General features: G+C 47.9%; 1 protein-coding gene across 1 annotated transcript in view; it reads right to left on the bottom strand.

The window, feature by feature from the left end:
* Window positions 1-14,455, bottom strand: part of LOC108795736 (collagen alpha-1(XI) chain-like) — a 57,673-nt gene extending 43,218 nt beyond the window's left edge. Inside the window, exons 1-7 of the mRNA XM_018567023.1 lie at window positions 14,448-14,455; window positions 13,708-13,966; window positions 13,131-13,172; window positions 13,011-13,052; window positions 11,807-11,869; window positions 5,187-5,261; window positions 2,137-2,217 (exon numbers count right to left, since the gene is read on the bottom strand). Of these exons, the coding sequence (XP_018422525.1) occupies window positions 2,137-2,217; window positions 5,187-5,261; window positions 11,807-11,869; window positions 13,011-13,052; window positions 13,131-13,172; window positions 13,708-13,966; window positions 14,448-14,455 (570 nt within the window). The remainder of the gene's footprint in view (window positions 1-2,136; window positions 2,218-5,186; window positions 5,262-11,806; window positions 11,870-13,010; window positions 13,053-13,130; window positions 13,173-13,707; window positions 13,967-14,447) is intronic.
* Window positions 14,456-14,970: the final 515 nt, after the last annotated feature.

Below are 14,970 nucleotides of genomic sequence, written 5' to 3'. Positions count from 1 at the left end.
GACACCAAAATGACTGTGAGTCATTTTGGTGTCACCCCCTCCAATGGTGGCACCCGGGTGCGGGCCGCACCCCCCGCACCCCCCTTGTGACGCCACTGGCTGTGAGTAGGATTAAGGAGTCTCGGATATCTGGCCCTTTCCTCTTTGCCCCACAGCCAACGACAATTGTTGAACCTGAAGAGTAAGAAAGGGTCGCTTCTCACCCCATACCCCCATTTATTACATACCAAGCTGGGAAGGTCTCCCCTTATATCAGAAGCTGCCCACCGTGTCACACACAGACCGGGAGGACGTGCGCTCTTCTCAAATGTATTCTGTAGAAATTCCACTGCACTCCTTACCGGTACGTCCCTAATGGATGAGTGCTGGAGTGACTGTGGATGGCGCTCTATGTCCACATCCAGCACACCAAGGTCAGATGTCCAAGATCGTCTTTATTGACATGCATGCATCTTGTCATAAAGAAGCAACTTTTCGAGGGCCACTTAGGGTCCCTTCATCAGGCATAGTACACTATACCTTCATACGCTATGCCTGATGAAGGGACCGAAACATTGCTTCTTGATGATGAGATGTACACACGTCAATAAAAATGATCTTGGACATGTGAACTTGGTGTGTGGTTGACACATTGTAACTACTTCTCATATGTATGTGTCACCAGGGATCAATAACTGGTTAATCCAGCTGTATACTATCCACCAGGCCTATCCCCACCGGATCTGTCCTTGGTCCATTTACAGAAAATGGGACCTACGACCACCCACAACGCTGTACCCAACCCCCAAGGTGATTTAATGGGCCTCGTCTGGAGTTGTCCAATCATAGCGAGTTCCTGGAAGCGAGTGAATACAATTCCTGCTACCTTACTAAGTCTCCCAGTTTCCTGAATGCCCGAAATGTGCTCATTTGGTTTATTGGACAAATGTAAGTGTGCGCTATCTATGTAGATCCAAATAATACTGCACCTTAGCCTGCTGCAAGATGGATTGTGCCTGAGCTTCCTGAAACGACACAGTCTGTCCCCTGGAATCGCCACCATACTGGAACTGTGCAGGAAAGAATTGTCAAATATTATTTTACATAATCACATTGTATCAATCTCTAACCCAACCTTTCCTAACCAGGGTTCCCCCAGAAGCTGGTACGCGCTTCTAAGCAAAAACCCCTCTGATCTCCCGCCTAATGGCTCCTGCATAGGTAATGCACCAATGTTACTCATCAGACATAGAGAGCCTCTCCTCATATCTCTGTGGTATGTGGCCCCTGGCTGACCAATTATCATTTTCATTGTCTGTCTTTGCGTTTTTCCACTGACCATCAAATGCAAGGGGGCATTACAGTAACCATCTATCAAGAGGGCTTGCCTCCCACTGACCACCAATCTAAGGGGGTCCTTCTCCCACTGACTACCAATATAAGGGGGTCCTTCTCCCACTGACCACCAATATAAGGGGATCCTTCTCCCAATGACCACCAATATAAGGGGGTCCTTCTCCCAATGACCACCAATATAAGGGGGTCCTTTTCCCAATGGCCACCAATATAAGGGGGTCCTTCTCCCAATGACCACCATCCAAGGTCAGATGTCCAAGATCGTCTTTATTGACATGCATGCATCTTGTCATAAAGAAGCAACTTTTCGAGGGCCACTTAGGGTCCCTTCATCAGGCATAGTACACTATACCTTCATACGCTATGCCTGATGAAGGGACCGAAACATTGCTTCTTGATGATGAGATGTACACACGTCAATAAAAATGATCTTGGACATGTGAACTTGGTGTGTGGTTGACACATTGTAACTACTTCTCATATGTATGTGTCACCAGGGATCAATAACTGGTTAATCCAGCTGTATACTATCCACCAGGCCTATCCCCACCGGATCTGTCCTTGGTCCATTTACAGAAAATGGGACCTACGACCACCCACAACGCTGTACCCAACCCCCAAGGTGATTTAATGGGCCTCGTCTGGAGTTGTCCAATCATAGCGAGTTCCTGGAAGCGAGTGAATACAATTCCTGCTACCTTACTAAGTCTCCCAGTTTCCTGAATGCCCGAAATGTGCTCATTTGGTTTATTGGACAAATGTAAGTGTGCGCTATCTATGTAGATCCAAATAATACTGCACCTTAGCCTGCTGCAAGATGGATTGTGCCTGAGCTTCCTGAAACGACACAGTCTGTCCCCTGGAATCGCCACCATACTGGAACTGTGCAGGAAAGAATTGTCAAATATTATTTTACATAATCACATTGTATCAATCTCTAACCCAACCTTTCCTAACCAGGGTTCCCCCAGAAGCTGGTACGCGCTTCTAAGCAAAAACCCCTCTGATCTCCCGCCTAATGGCTCCTGCATAGGTAATGCACCAATGTTACTCATCAGACATAGAGAGCCTCTCCTCATATCTCTGTGGTATGTGGCCCCTGGCTGACCAATTATCATTTTCATTGTCTGTCTTTGCGTTTTTCCACTGACCATCAAATGCAAGGGGGCATTACAGTAACCATCTATCAAGAGGGCTTGCCTCCCACTGACCACCAATCTAAGGGGGTCCTTCTCCCACTGACTACCAATATAAGGGGGTCCTTCTCCCACTGACCACCAATATAAGGGGATCCTTCTCCCAATGACCACCAATATAAGGGGGTCCTTCTCCCAATGACCACCAATATAAGGGGGTCCTTCTCCCAATGACCACCAATATAAGGGGGTCCTTTTCCCAATGGCCACCAATATAAGGGGGTCCTTCTCCCAATGACCACCAATATAAGGGGGTCCTTCTTCCAATGACCATTAATGTAAGGGGGTCCTTCTCCCAATGACCACCAATATAAGGGGGTCCTTCTCCCAATGACCATCAATGTAAGGCTGTTCTTTTCCCAATGACCACCAATATAAGGGGGTCCTTCTCCCAATGACCATCAATGTAAGGGGGTCCTTCTCCCAATGACCACCAATAAAAGGGGGTCCTTCTCTCAATGACCATACATTTCCAATGACCATTAATGTAAGGGGGTCCTTCTCCCAATGACCACCAATATAAGGGGGTCCTTCTCCCAATGACCATCAATGTAAGGCTGTTCTTTTCCCAATGACCACCAATATAAGGGGGTCCTTCTCCCAATGACCACCAATATAAGGGGGTCCTTCTTCCAATGACCATTAATGTAAGGGGGTCCTTCTCCCAATGACCACCAATATAAGGGGGTCCTTCTACCAATGACCATCAATGTAAGGGTGTTCTTTTCCCAATGACCACCAATATAAGGGGGTCCTTCTCCCAATGACCACCAATATAAGGGGGTCCTTCTCCCAATGACCACCAATATAAGGGGGTCCTTTTCCCAATGGCCACCAATATAAGGGGGTCCTTCTCCCAATGACCACCAATATAAGGGGGTCCTTCTCCGAATGACCATCAATGTAAGGGGGTCCTTCTCCCAATGACCATTAATGTAAGGGGGTCCTTCTCCCAATGACCACCAATATAAGGGGGTCCTTCTCCCAATGACCATCAATGTAAGGGGGTCCTTTTCCCAATGGCCACCAATGTAAAAGGGCCCTTCTTCTCTGACCACCAATATAAGGGGACTTGTCCCCACTGACTATAATATTCTTCATTATTAAATTGATAATTATAACTGCAACCAGCCCATCATGGCAATATACCATGAGCTGAAGATGTAAACATTTTTAGCAAGGACCCTGAGATCCCTGGGACATTATTTCAAGGGCTCCTTCATTGTGAAAAGATTGAGAAAGGCTGTTCTGTGTTATTTGGGTATTAAGCCTTCAGAAAGCCAAACAGTTCCCGCTTTGATAAGTCAGTCCAAGCTCACAAGGGTGCAGAGTGTCTTAAATACAGGTGTGGGGTGGGATAATATGTGTGTGGGTGGCACAGAAAGATAAAGGGGAACGGTGCCATTCACTATAGTCATACCCAGAGGGAAGCACTTCCAGCAGGAGAGTGTGCTTTGGAATGGGACATGACCTTCTAATTTCAGGCCCCATCAGCTCACGGGGAGGGGGTTGGGGGTTGGCAGGTAGGGAGCGCTTTGAGGAACCTGGCCTTGGGGCAGCAGAGAAAGTAAATCCGGCCCTGATCATGACATTAAATTATTTTTATGATCAATATTTGCCACGGCTTATACTGCTACAATTACCACTTCCACTTCTACTACTTTTATCTCCAATATCTCCAATGTGTTCCTAGTCACTACTTATTAATATTAATGATACAGAATATGAAGCTCCTCCTACACTCCAAACAATGAAATAGCGTTATAGTTATGAACTTGGCATGACACAATAATAAGCTCATTAATCAATTTAGATGTTCCACTGATCTCTTTTAAATGTCCAGACTTGGGGTCCCCCCGAAACATCACCATGGACAACTCAACAGGATGAGCCATGGGTTCACGGGGAGACAAGTCATGTTAATCTCACACAGTTGCCACTTTATAGATCACTGGTTCGGCCTCATCTGGAGTATGCCGTCCAGTTTTGGGCACCGGTCCACAGAAAGGATGTCCTTGAACTGGAAAGAGTCCAGAGGAGGGCGACCAAACTCGTAAAGGGGATGGAGGACCTGAGCTATGAGAACAGGCTACTAAATTTAAATATGTTCTTATTAGAAGTAAGGAGATTAAGGGGGGACGTGATTTTCATGTACAAAATGTTTACCAGGGATAGTGACATTAAAGTGACAGCAAACTTTTTACAATTAACTCCATGACAAGGACGAGAGGCCACCACCTAAAATTAGTGGAGAACATTTTTTAGCACAAGGGGCGAAGGGGTTTCTTCTCAGTTAGATCGGTCAGGGTCTGGAACTCGCTGCCATGTGCTGTGATTTCGGCTGAGAGTGTGGAATCATTCAAGAGGCGATTGGACGATTTCCTCAGAGACCGTAATATACAGGGGTACAGGTAATATACAGGGGTACAGGTAATATACAGGGGTACAGGTAATATACAAGGGTACAAGTACTCCTAAGAATGAGATCAAACAGGGACCTATACATACGCACACATCAGTAGGACCATACACGCTATAGGTTGGACTCGATGGACATGTGTCTTTATTCAACCTCATATACTATGTAACTAGAGTTCTCTCCGTAATCCTAGTGTCCGGCTCCCCAAAATCCCACAAGTTGTGACAGGTACTCACAGGAAGCATCACTGTATTCCCCGGAGGTCCAGGTATACCATCGGCACCATTGAGTCCAGGTCTTCCTGGAGGACCCTGTGAGAGAAGCAGAGAGAGAGAGAGAGTGAGAAGGAGGGATGTCATTCATAGAAGGGAAGCTGAGGAATCCAAGTTGTCATGTTTTGACACGCAGTGAACGGTAACGTTGCTGGAGGGGAAGAAAGCGAGATGAAAATGGATTCTCTGCCGAACATACTACATGACATCACAGAGCAGATAAGGATCTCCCAGCTGAAAGTCATACATCACTCATAGACGCAGATCAAAGCTTCCCTTCAACGGCTGGGACTCGCTGGACTGCTAAGCTTCAGTAATTGCGTTTTTACCATGTAATAAAAAAATGTTCAAAGGCAGAGCCGCCTACATCTCCACATTGAAAGTATTAAGAGTTCTGAATCCGGGAGCGCTTCTGATATGGTAATTAGCCCTTAAACCAGACACTCGGGATAATTTGTTGTCTGTGCCCGCCGGGCTCTACAGCCACTGGCAGCCAGTTGGAGGCATGCTGTAGATGTGCCCACTCGGGATGAGGTCCGGGTTGTTGTTTGACAAAAGCTTGCTTAATAGCCCTATAAAGAGCCAAATTAAACGAGATTTGCCCCCATAGACTTTAATGGAGTTTGCCACAAAGCTCTCAAACTTTGAGTAAGATTCACAGAAATGTTTGTGAACCAAACTCAGGTAGATTCACTCATACCTACTGCCCATGAGGAAATTGTTCCCAGTGTAGGAGGAACGGAAAAGAGAGTACTCGTAAGCTAATTAGAAAATTGGGGTTAATCTGAAGTGTGATGAAGGTGCAGCAATTGGGGCTGATCTGAGGGGTGAAGGTGCAGGAATTGGGGGTGATCTGAGGGGAGAAGGGGCAATTGGGCGTGATCTGAGGGGTGAAGGGGCAGGAATTGGGGTGATCTGAGGTGTGAAGGTGAAAGAATTGGGTCTGATCTGAGGGGTGGAGGTGCAGGAATTGGGTCTGATCTGAAAGGTGAAGGTGCAGGAATTGGGGATGATCTGAGGGGTGAAGGTGCAGGAATTGGGGGCTGATCTGAGGGGTGAAGGTGCAGCAATTGGGGCTGATCTGAGGGGTGAAGGTGCAGGAATTGGGGTGATCTGAAAGGTGAAGGTGCAGAAATTGGGTCTGATCTGAGGTGTGAAGGTGCAGGAAATGGGTCGGATCTAAGGGGTGGAGGTGCAGGAATTGGGGATGATCTGAGGGGTGAAGGTGCAGGAATTGGGTCTGATCTTGAGGGGTGGAGGTGCAGGAATTGGGGATGATCTGAGGGGTGAAGGTGCAGAAATTGGGTCTGATCTTGAGGGGTGGAGGTGCAGGAATTGGGTCTGATCTGAGGTGTGAAGGTGAGAGGAATTGGGTCTGATCTGAGGTGTGAAGGTGCAGGAATTGGGGTGATCTGAGGGGTGGAGGTGCAGGAATTGGGTCTGATCTGAGGGGTGGAAGGTGCAGGAATTGGGTCTGATCTGAAGTCTGCTGCATCCTATTGTTTAACGGCTTGTTTTCCCGGTTGCTGACCCCTGTTCTAACCTTTCTCTAAAACTAAACAATGGTTTCTTTCCGAGGTTCTCCTACTGGGGTTGGTGCAATGATCCAAAACATACAACAAGCAGCACAAACATATAACATTATGACAATAGCATTGTTCTCCAGCTGCAACAAATCTTAATGAACTGGTCATCCCGTACAAAGCGTTAGATGCCGGAGAGCTGAATCACACCGTGGACACATACTACCTCTTGGGGTTGTGGTCTCTGCTTCCGAATTCCCGGGAACTCCCATCTGCTTCACTCATTAGGGGCGGGTCACCATTTATCTGTTATGGACGACCTCCAGGCAAAGAGCTGAGCACACGGATGGAATACATATTTGGGAGATGACAGGTACTTCTGTGGGTAGGAGACACTTTCAGGGTGATAAGGCCATAGTGTAACAGGTGCACTCGATCACTCACCTGTTCCTCGTTCCAGGACTCCTCCCCCACTCCCTAGTTAAGGCTGACCGTTACACTTGCCTGACGTTCGAGCAAGTGTGAAGACGCCAGGCAAGTTCCTGTATCCCAGCACCGAACCTCTTCCTCTTATTGGGCCGGACAGAGCCCCTCTCAGAATGGAATGCTGTTACCCTAAAAAATCAATTCAGATTGGGGTTATCAGAGACACTCAAGGATGAATTAGCCCGAACAGAGATGCCAGACTACCCCCATCGGAAGAGATGGAGGTGGATGGTGAAGGCTTCTGTTACAAAGGAGACAAGCTCTACATCCCTCCTACTCTCAGATGTGAAATCCTGAAACTCACCCATGATGCGCCCCTAGCAGGACATCCGGGTATCAACAGAACCCTAGACCTACTTAGCCGCCACTTCTGGTGGCCAGATATGGGAAAAACCGTTCACCAATATGTATCCACATGTGATGTATGTGCAAGATCAAAACATGGGTCCAGGCCTCCGTTCGGCCTCCTTACCAGCTTACCCATACCTGGAAGACCCTGGGAAGCAATTTCACTGGACTTTATTGTCGATCTACCGCCCTCTCAGTAAGCATACCACAGACTGATTTCCAAATGCTTGCATATTGATAGAACTGTGCATAGGGATAACTTGATTGCTCCCATTGATTGTTGTCATCCTTCACCCCACTAATCTAAAAGGACTACTCCCTACAATAAAACCTCATCTATTTTTCATGCTAAGTAATTGTTGCCTAACTCATTACCATAAGACTGTAAATTCACTGTGGTGTAGGATTGCACCCCCTCCTCATACTTCTGCAGCTGTGATCCTCCACCTAAAATAAGACCTGTGGGGTCTGGTTGTTACACATAGGCGCTAATCTTGGCCTCCTACCAACTTCTTCAACTTGGGGTTGCTGAGGTGGGAAGAAGCAGGGCTTAGTCCTGAGATTTGCCCAGCTCTGCCACACAGCACAGTCCTGATTTTTCCTCCATGATTTGAGGATGAAGTGTCAGGAACTCTAGTGTGGAGATCCTGTGGCCGGAGGAACGTGAGGAAGGTGGTTTAGAGGACTTACCTTCCATGCTTGACCTCACCTGGCAGGAAAATCCCCATGAACATAATAGCTATGTCGACCCTCAGACATGTACAATGATACATGACCAGGTCACTCTGCCCACTGACTGGAGGTCTCCAAGATCTGCTTATATTGGAGGAAACAGATGACCATCCATGTTGGATACATTCCACTGATCTTTATTACTTTTCCAAAAATGAGACCAACATGGGGCCCATCCGGCCAGTCTTCTCTTCCCTGCTCTGTAGCTATGAACACGCACCGGTAATGTGACCATTCATGTTTACGCATAGACTGTCCTTCATGAATCAGCTTGATTGAAGGAAATAATGAGAGTTGACACAATCACGCGTTGTCATCATTAAACCAATTGGTAAACGCCCAGAAATGTGATGAAGCAGTCGGACATATATGAGCAATGGCGGGTGCCCTTATTTCTGTAATGTCAGAGCATGTGAGAATCAAAGGGCATAAAAAGGGGAGAAGGGACAAAGATTCATTGCATCCCTTATGTTACTTGCTCAGGGGTAAGCAACATCGGCGCTCCACCTGTGTTGTCCCATCACACATCTTCCTCTGGGCGTCATGCCTGTGGCTGCCAGTCTTGCAATGCCTCATCACATACCATGTAGGACCTGCAATGTACGTGAGGATGGCTAGGGCCCAGTTGACACTGCCAAGAGCAACAATGAGAGGTTGTCGGGGTGGGGGTCCATGATGTGTAATTGCACCCCTGAAGGTATTAGAGCCTATTCCTCTACCCCTAGTAGTTAACCCTTGCACTGCTGGTAAAGGGGGGGGGGCAGTGTAGAAGGGGGGCAGTGCCGGGGAAGGGGGGGCAGTGTAGAAGGGGGGGGCAGTGCCAGGGAAGGGGGGCAGTGCCAGGGAAGGGGGGCTGTGTAAGTCTATTTTTTACAAAAAGTTCAGCTTTAGATTTTGTAATCTCATCAATTTGTGTCAATGTTTCGAAGGGCCGACATCTCCTTATAAAATACTATTTCACTGGCTGCCATGATAAGATTTGTATTTTCACCACAGCCGGCGGGCCGAGGTTCTTCCTCTGATACAATGTATATTTTGCGTAACGTTGTAACAAAGTCGCGCAATGAACGCGCTGTGGGAAGATCTGCTTCCTTCACAGATAACATTACAACGCGGATTGTGACAATGTTCTTCTAATTCTTTCCATGCGACTTCCTCGTCTCTGGAGGGACTCGCGAACAATCAGATCCAAGTGTCAGCGAAATGTTTTATTGTTCCGAGTTCTTTCTGCCAAATCGGCGTTCGCTGCGATCAATCTTCAGCCACCAGGGGGCGCTCCGAGAGCTCACAATATGGAACGGCTGTGGAGCTATTTCTCAAAGCTCATGATTAAAGGCACAGTCCACCTTATGAAAACAATGTAACAAATGCACCAACTATGATGAAATAAAGAATGTGCATTTATTACTTTTTTTGCGTTGAAGCCTGCAGAGCATTGCGGCCACGATCAGTGTACCAAGGGTGCAGTACTCAGGCTCCTGCATTGTCTACCCCCAGTCCCAGGTCTGTACAGAGGTATGAAGCAGAGGTCTAACTAGAAACCTCAGGACCCCGGTGCATGAAACCAGGAAGGTCCCCCCAATAAAAAAGCATGATTAGAGCGGTATTAGAGGGCAGGCAGAGGGAGGTCTCCTCCTGCCCCCTCCCAGGGTATATGGAGTGAGCTGACACTGCCCCCCCTTCCACACTGCCCCTCCTTCCCCGGCACTGCCCCCCCTTCTACACTGCCCCTCTTTCCCCTACACTGCCACATAGATCTCGACATCGATGTCGGGATCCGCTCCGGCTGCGGCGTCTCAGTATACCGCGAGCTGTAGCTCCCTATATACTGAGCTTAGGGTGATGGGAGGACGCTAGTTTGTGTCCTCCCGTTGCCCTAAGGAGAACTATGGGGAAAAACACTGACCTCATAGTTCTCCTTTAAGGGCTGATTCGCAGTGCTGTATGGCCACTAGATGGAGCTGAAGGGCATTGGAAATTCCTTTGCTCCTCAGCTCCATCTAGTGGTCATACGGCACGACGAATCACATTCGCACAGCAAAAAGCTGCGTGAACGGTTTACAAATTAGCCCTTCGGAGACTAATTTGATACACTCCGTATGCATTGCATAAATGATAAACTGCTAACCAGCCTGTTGTTCATAATGATATCAATTAGTAAGGATGCACCAATACCAATACTAGTAATGGTCCGCCTCCCGGCTTTCTGATTGGCCAGGGAAGCTGCCTCCATGCTGATTGGCTGGGAAGCTGGCTTCCTGGCTAATCAACATCGAGCTGGCCAAACAGCCTGGCTGAGAGTTCCCTGTCAATCAGCATGGAGCTGGCCAAAAAGCATGGAGCCAGCTTCCCGGGCAATCAAGAAGCCGGGCGCCAAGTGATGACACGCCGCCCAGCTTCCTGATTGCCCAGGAAGCTGGCTGCATGCTAGCGGAAGTACCGGTGTCAGTACTTGGTATCGGCGAGCACCGTAATATAAATATTGGGACACATACTCGATACCGAAAAACTGGTATCGGTGCTTCCCTATCAATTAGTATTGAATGTTTAGATTGATCTGTGTATAAAGGAACCCCCCCACCTGGCAATTCCCACTCTATGAATAAGCTGCGAGTGAAACGCGTCAGTAGGGCAGAGTTTGGATGGTCTGCCTTGCATCAGATTGACCAATAAATCCTATTGGCAGCTACTTTCTTTTCTATGGCAACTGAGCCCAAGATGCAGGACCACCTAGTCAGCCAGCATTCGTTGCATTTGTACCAGGGTGCCGGATCTCACACGATGGAGCGCGGTTACCGGTCTGATACGGCTCTAGATAAAACCCATCAAAATGAGCGTCTCATATAATTTGAGCACCTAAGGAAAACTAATGAAGGAAGCTCCTTTTGGAAATGAGTTCCTCGGGATCAATCATCTCTGTGTTGATCTAGAATGATCTAAGGCCTTGGTTCTCAACTGGTGGGTCGTGACCCCGTGTTCAGTGGGTCGCCGCGTGCCTTCCACTTTTCTAGGTGAGAGGCTCCTCAGCCTCCCCCTAGCCCCCTCTAGCGCAGCACTGTCCATTCTTACACCGAGCGGCCATTCAAAATATGTTGCCCGGCGCCGAGTGTTGACATGAGGTGGGGTGGGCTGGGGGTATGGCCGCGAAGGAGCTCCTTCCATATGTACATTGCTTATAGCTCCCTGGCATATCCTGTAGAGGTGCCTGGACTGGCGTGACATCACATTCTGGCTCGCGACACCTCTACAGGTGCGCATGTGAGCTGCACAAGCAATGCACATATGGATGGAGCTCCATCACAGCACAGCTGCCCACACTGCTGTGCGGTCCATTGCAGTGCAACTTGGGTCGCGACTTCATGACCGAGGACAAATGTGGGTTGGCAACCACTGATCTCAGGATTTCTCTATGTCGTATTACATAGACGTCACATATCTTTTTACCACAATTATTAGGTGAAATGCAGGTAAATGTGGATTGAGGTGGCTTCTTACCCTTTCACCTGGATCCCCAATCGGTCCAGGAGGTCCTGAAGGTCCAGGCGGTCCTGGTTCTCCCTAGGTAGGGCACATAAAATGTAACGGGTTTACAAAGTAGAATGGCAGTATTAAGCACGCAGGACATAAAACATTATTGATCGTGTATCACTATGTATCCCAGATAGGCCAATATTCTAGTTTCAGTTGGGTTCTACGACATTCGTCTGCCCGAGCACCAATATGGCGAGCTGTATGGACCTGTCAGGAAGCCAGGCTTGGCCCTTGCACTCGGAATTCTGCACGGGCACCTGCGCATGTGCGTGTGCATAGTTATAGGGCTGCAGCTAACGATTATTTTCATAATCGATTAGTTAGCCGATTATTGAGTTCGATTAATCGACTAATCGGATTTAAAAAAAAAAAAGGGTTCAGTGATGGACTACAAGTTTCTATTGAGATTGTTGTCCATCACGGGAGCAAGCTTGGCGCGGTGGAAGTAAAAAAAAAGAGTGTGGTGTGCAATATAATACATTATACAGCGGCGCAGTGCAGAATACCAGCAGCTATAGAGGAATGTAGCAATAGTACATTATACTATAATGTACTATTGTTGGGATTTGTAGTCCTCTGTAGCTGGGGTTATTCTGCATGGCACTGTATATAATGTATTATTGCTGGGATTTGTAGTCCTCTATAGCTGGAGGCATTCTGCATTGAGCTGTATAATGATTATATGGCGAAATGCAGAATACCAGCAGCTATATAGGAATACAACAAATGCCAGCAACAGTACAACATTATACTATATGAAGCAAAAATTCAGCCCATTCATACGATTTAAATAAATGTACTTTCCTAAGAAAAGGCACCGAAACTGCCCTCATTAGCCTCAAGGTTCCACATTTGGGTGCACTCTGCCACCATGTGACAACTTCAACTTTGGCTTTAAGTCCAACCCCCAAAGCCTAAAGCCCTCCTACACACTGGTTGTGTTCTGGAAGCACCTTCGTTGGGTAAGGGTTCTCCATATATGGCTCCAGAAAGTTCACTGAGAGAAGACAGCAAGGTGTAAATGGGCCCCAAAGGCCTGTGCGTGGCTTGTTACATCACTGCTGGGGGTTTGGGAAGACATGGACTGAATGCTTGGAGTGCCCTCCTCTTAATACACCAAGGAAATTGTAATATTTTGGATGATAGTGCCACAATCCGTTATACGTACCGGGTGCCCAGGGAATCCTATTGGACCCTCAATCGCGGTGCCCTGTAACAAGCACAAAATCATTTTCTGATCATACTATCAGAAATGTAAAAAGTCGTGGTGACATTGGCAGATACTCACAGGCTCCAACATGGCAGGTTCTCCTTTCTCTCCTATCAAGCTCTAAGCACAAACAATAAAAACACAAAATTAGACTATAAAGGCAGCAAACACCCTCATGCATCCACTATAACCAGCATGCAGATATTTCTAAGGGGTAATACTTTATATTTTGCTTTTTACAGATTACATTTGAATGATGGGTGGTGTGGCAGCAGGCAGGTGGGGATGTCTGTGTTCAGGTGTAATAATGAGGTTATTCCTCTAGGAGGGAGTGCTGAGAGGGCTGAAGGCTCGGAGCTGAAGCTAGCTGGCTTCTTAGGGCCTCTACAAGAAGTCCCAGCCTCCTAAGAGAAGAGCCCCACCCTAGAACCAGACTGGGTGTCTGGTGGACTGGGGAGCAGACAACCTGTGTGGCAAACCGCCTGAGTGGAAAACCGCCTGAGTGGCAAACCACCTGTGGGGCAAACCGCCTGAGTGGCAAACCGCCTGTGTGGCAAACCACCTGTGGGGCAAACCGCCTGAGTGGCAAACCGCCTGAGTGGCAAACCGCCTGTGTGGCAAACCGCCTGAGTGGCAAACCACCTGTGTGGCAAACCGCCTGAGTGGCAAACCGCCTGTGTGGCAAACCGCCTGAGTGGAAAACCGCCTGAGTGGCAAACCGCCTGTGGGGCAAACCGCCTGAGTGGCAAACCGCCTGTGTGGCAAACCGCCTGAGTGGCAAACCACCTGTGTGGCAAACCGCCTGAGTGGCAAACCGCCTGTGTGGCAAACCGCCTGAGTGGAAAACCGCCTGAGTGGCAAACCGCCTGTGTGGCAAACCGCCTGAGTGGAAAACCGCCTGAGTGGCAAACCACCTGTGGGGCAAACCACCTGAGTGGCAAACCGCCTGTGTGGCAAACGAGCAGCCTGTGTGGCAAACCGCCTGTGTGGCCAGACGTTGTGTTAAAAGACCTTCCTTAAGTCGGTGAGACTGAAAAGTGTAATTTTTGCTGAAGAAAAGCCGTACGTTATGTTTGAAAACACCTGCGAGGGAAAACCTGTGTGGACGTTTGAGTTGGATTCAATAAAAGTGGGCAAGGAAGCCCTCAAAATGAGGTCATAAGCGAGTGGAAGAGTCCTCAATGCGCTACCATTGGAAGCGAAATCCTCACAGTGGTAATATGCAATTCCTGTATCGGCCAGTTTATGGGAAGTTCCGCCACTGAGGAATAGTCTGCATACCTGAACCCACTGCTCCTCTGTAAGGTTTAGGCATCATAAAAGGAATTGATCCTTGTTTCCTGATGTGTCATGCAAGTATATCAGAGGAGGTTTAGTTGCTTTGAACAAGCTCACCAGAACATGTTCAGTCTTGTTGTTCTCAAAGCTCTACTCCACAGAAGTCATTCAAGGCATAAGAGTCAGTGGGGCTTTATTGGCACCAAATGACAGATCCAATGAACCACTTTGTTAGGGCCTCTACACTTTGTGGTTCATTGGATCTGTCATTTGGTGCCAATAAAGCCCCACTGACTCTTATGCCTTGATTGACTAAATAGGGGTGTAGCACCAGTTACTCAGGATCTGCTCACGAAATAGTTTTTTTCTATTCCACAGAAGTCAGGCCTTCCATATCTTTCACTGATGAGAGTTATGAGAAGTTGTAACTTAACAGGTTATGGTGATGTGGAATGAAAGAAACCAAAAGGGCCTTCACTCAACCAGCTTGGAGCACAGCAGAACCTTCATGAAACAGAAGGTATCTGCATTAGGGATGGGCCAAACACCCCCGTGTTCGGCTCGTATTCTAATGGAAATGTTCGAATACGAACTCGAACCCAATGCAAGTGTATGGGGGTTCGAATGTTCGACCCCAATA

Source organism: Nanorana parkeri, unplaced genomic scaffold (assembly GCF_000935625.1).
Source record: "Nanorana parkeri isolate BGI_ZX_2015 unplaced genomic scaffold, ASM93562v1 scaffold1000, whole genome shotgun sequence".
Lineage (NCBI taxonomy): Eukaryota > Metazoa > Chordata > Amphibia > Anura > Dicroglossidae > Nanorana > Nanorana parkeri.
The sequence above is the reverse complement of the archived record's forward strand: the minus strand, read 5'-3'. Positions and strand labels throughout refer to the sequence as shown.